The 3,014-nt window shown below is 38.5% G+C and overlaps 1 protein-coding gene across 1 annotated transcript in view; it reads left to right on the plus strand.

Annotated features, from left to right (window-relative positions):
• The first annotated feature begins 1,954 nt into the window (after positions 1 to 1,954).
• Positions 1,955 to 3,014, plus strand: part of LOC104529951 (vitellogenin-2) — a 23,300-nt gene continuing 22,240 nt past the window's right edge. The window contains exons 1-3 of the mRNA XM_010174400.2: positions 1,955 to 2,024; positions 2,141 to 2,161; positions 2,269 to 2,420. Coding sequence (XP_010172702.2) covers positions 1,955 to 2,024; positions 2,141 to 2,161; positions 2,269 to 2,420 — 243 coding nt within the window. The remainder of the gene's footprint in view (positions 2,025 to 2,140; positions 2,162 to 2,268; positions 2,421 to 3,014) is intronic.

A 3,014-nucleotide genomic window follows, 5' to 3' on the forward strand; every position in this document is an offset into this window, starting at 1 on the left:
ATATCCTGCTTTTACTTTCTTATTTTCCATTCCCCCCCTAATTTGTGAGAAGTAGATTACAAGATATGAGAGGCTGATATAGTTGGATCCAAAAACTGATCACAAATGTTCAAATTATCTGATGATTTATGTATTGTCTGCAAGCAGTAAGTCTGACCTCTAATGTTCACTATGCCCAGCAAAATTGCAAATTAAAAAAATACTAATAAAGAAAAATCCTGTGGTATACATTGTGTTGTAGTTTTCACACTGACTCAGTACTCATGTTCCTTTATTCCAAGTTTTGAGTATGCATAACAGGTAAGTTTGTTTTAAAGACATTTTCAATGATAAAAAATTAATTACAATTGTATGGAAGAGCTTGCCAACATCATAGTTATAAATTTGTTATCTGAGGCACCAAACATGGTTGTTCCCTTGAGCAGAATAGATTGACAATCATAAAAAAGATTTCTTGCTCATGTTCCCCCACAAAATGTAGTCTTCTGCAGTGAGCTTCGGTAGCAGTTCCCCAAAATAGTGGTTGCACAACCCGAGGTGAATTTACAAGCCAGGTGAAATCTGTTTGAAAAAGTCAAGACTCGGGGGACTCACAACCCAGGAAGAGCAGTTGCTAGTGGGAGACTGTAGAAACTGCTTGAATAGAAAATAAATGTTCATTTGTGGTCATTAAAATGGTGTTTGTCACAAATCACACTCCTGTTGTTAATCTTATGACTGTTGGTATTGTGGGAACAGCAATGAAGTGGCTGAATAACCAGCGTGTCATAGGTGCTGAATTAGAATTGGATTCACATGTTTTGTGTGACTTAGAGTCCGTGGTTTGTTGCATTGCCTGAAGTTACACCTCCAGAAGTACCCTCCAACTCAGAAGCCCTTGTGCATTTTTCTTGCCTTTTTCTGTTGGTCCACTTGCCACCCAGCTCACGTTGGAAGACTGTAAATTTTGGGGGGGATTGAACAGAACTCGGTCCTCTCTTTTTCTGGTTATCAATCTATTACCATGCTCAAAAAGGACAAGCATGTTTTATGCATCTCCAGTTGACTCCATGCCCCTGACATTTCTAGAACAGACCACTTGTGTAAATGTCAATCAGTGATGAAGCTGGTTGCCAGCCTATATCAGTTCAGCTACTTGGCTACATATTGTATTTGGCTCCTTAGGAAATGCAAAAGTTCTAGCTGACCTGTACTCCCATTCCCTCTGCTTCACTGCTGAGAGTCTCTGTGGGTTTTAATTGTTCACATTTAGCTGTCATTTACCTTGGAAGATGAAATGTTTACAGATTGGTTATGAAATCTTTGTTCATTTAAAAATTATTCCTGGTCAGTGTGACCAGAGCTGAAAGGACACGCTGAACCTCTGATTTATTTAAATAAATAGAGATTTTCCATATATATGCGTTTTCAGTAGGATGTGAACTGTGCTTTGGTGCACATAAGAATATAAGAATAGCAAGGGTTTATCTGTCCTCTTCTCCTGTTTACATGGGTGGCTGTAAACCAATGCTGAAGGAAGAGAAAAAGCACCATTAACGTGTATGACACTGACTCTACTTTGTTAATTGGGTCACTATCAATTAGATAACAGTTTAGGTCAGCTGCCAGGTCAGCATAACCTGGGCAAAATCAACCTAATCTGTGGCAGGACCAAATACCGGTAGCCAACCCTGGCACAATCTAGGAAATTAAGTAACACGTTAATTGTAAATTTATTGTAAATGGTTTAGTAAAAATGTTTTACGAGGATAAGTAGAAACTTTTAAACAATCCAGCAAAGGGCTTATATGCAAAAATCAGAGGGATGCCAAGATATGACTTGATTTCCTTTATTCCATCTGAAGAGAAAGCATGATTGCAAAAAGGGAAGTGTTTACATAAACTGATAAAAAACTTGAGAATTCAGCAGAACACAGCCACGTGTTCCTGAGCTTCCTTCCATAAAAGTCTCACCATGTCTGTCAGAGCCCCATTCACCTTCACTATGAGGGGAATCATACTCGCACTAGTGCTCACCCTTGTAGGTAAGCCTACTTATACCTCCTGCATCTCTCTCTCCCTAAATTTCTTTAAGTTCAGTGGAAACAATTGGATCTAGACTGAGTGTTACACATCTGATTTTCCATCTCTTTTTTTTCAGGTAGCCAGAAGTTTGACATTGGTAAGTAAGATTTTTTTTTCTATAACCTTCTTTGGGCGACTTTGCTGTGATGCCTATTTATTAGGAAGTGCTTATAGTATTGTGAAAATGGCTGTTATTCCCCGCAGACCCTGGATTTAGTAGCAGAAAGAGCTACTCGTACAGATATGAAGGCTGGGTGTTGAATGGGCTTCAAGAGAAGAGTTTAGCCAAAGTCGGCGTGCGCTTGAGCAGCAAACTAGAGATCATTGGACTCTCGGAGAACGTTTATCTACTCAGGGTACTGTGCCTTATTCCAAATGTATAATGCAACAGTGAACTATAAATCACAGTCACATAATTGTATCTACCTTGTCTGTGGTTTAGGAAAGCTGTAGGAAACAAAACTGGAGACTCAGCACTGTAGATGTCAGAGAATAATCTGCAAGCTAAAGTTTCAGAAGTGATGAGTGATCTGGCATCCAGTCACTTAAAGGTGTTTGTTGTGGAAACTGTTCATAGCAGGTGTTCCTCAAGAATTTGTACCAGAAATAGAGATGACAAAATCAGGAGTTCTGTTAGAAAGTGTTTATTTCTAACTCAAGGCACTTAAGCCTGCTCTGATTTTAAGATTTGATTCTATTCTCAACAAACATTTCCAAATTCTGTGGGAAGCCAGGACTTGGGTATGTAAAATCATTGTCATGCAAGCAATTAATGAATGTACACTTTAAAAAGTGATAAAAACTAAAGAGAAAAAATAATAAGTGATAAAGAAAGATTAAAAAAATGAAAGGCATCAAAAAGGAGCATGTAATAATTACAGAATCACAGAATGGTAGTGGTTAGAAGGGAGCTCAGGAGATCATTTAGTCCAACCCTACTGCCAAAGCAG

This window comes from Antrostomus carolinensis, unplaced genomic scaffold (genome assembly GCF_000700745.2).
Source record: "Antrostomus carolinensis isolate BGI_N321 unplaced genomic scaffold, ASM70074v2 scaffold13518, whole genome shotgun sequence".
In the NCBI taxonomy this organism is placed as follows: Eukaryota; Metazoa; Chordata; class Aves; order Caprimulgiformes; family Caprimulgidae; genus Antrostomus; species Antrostomus carolinensis.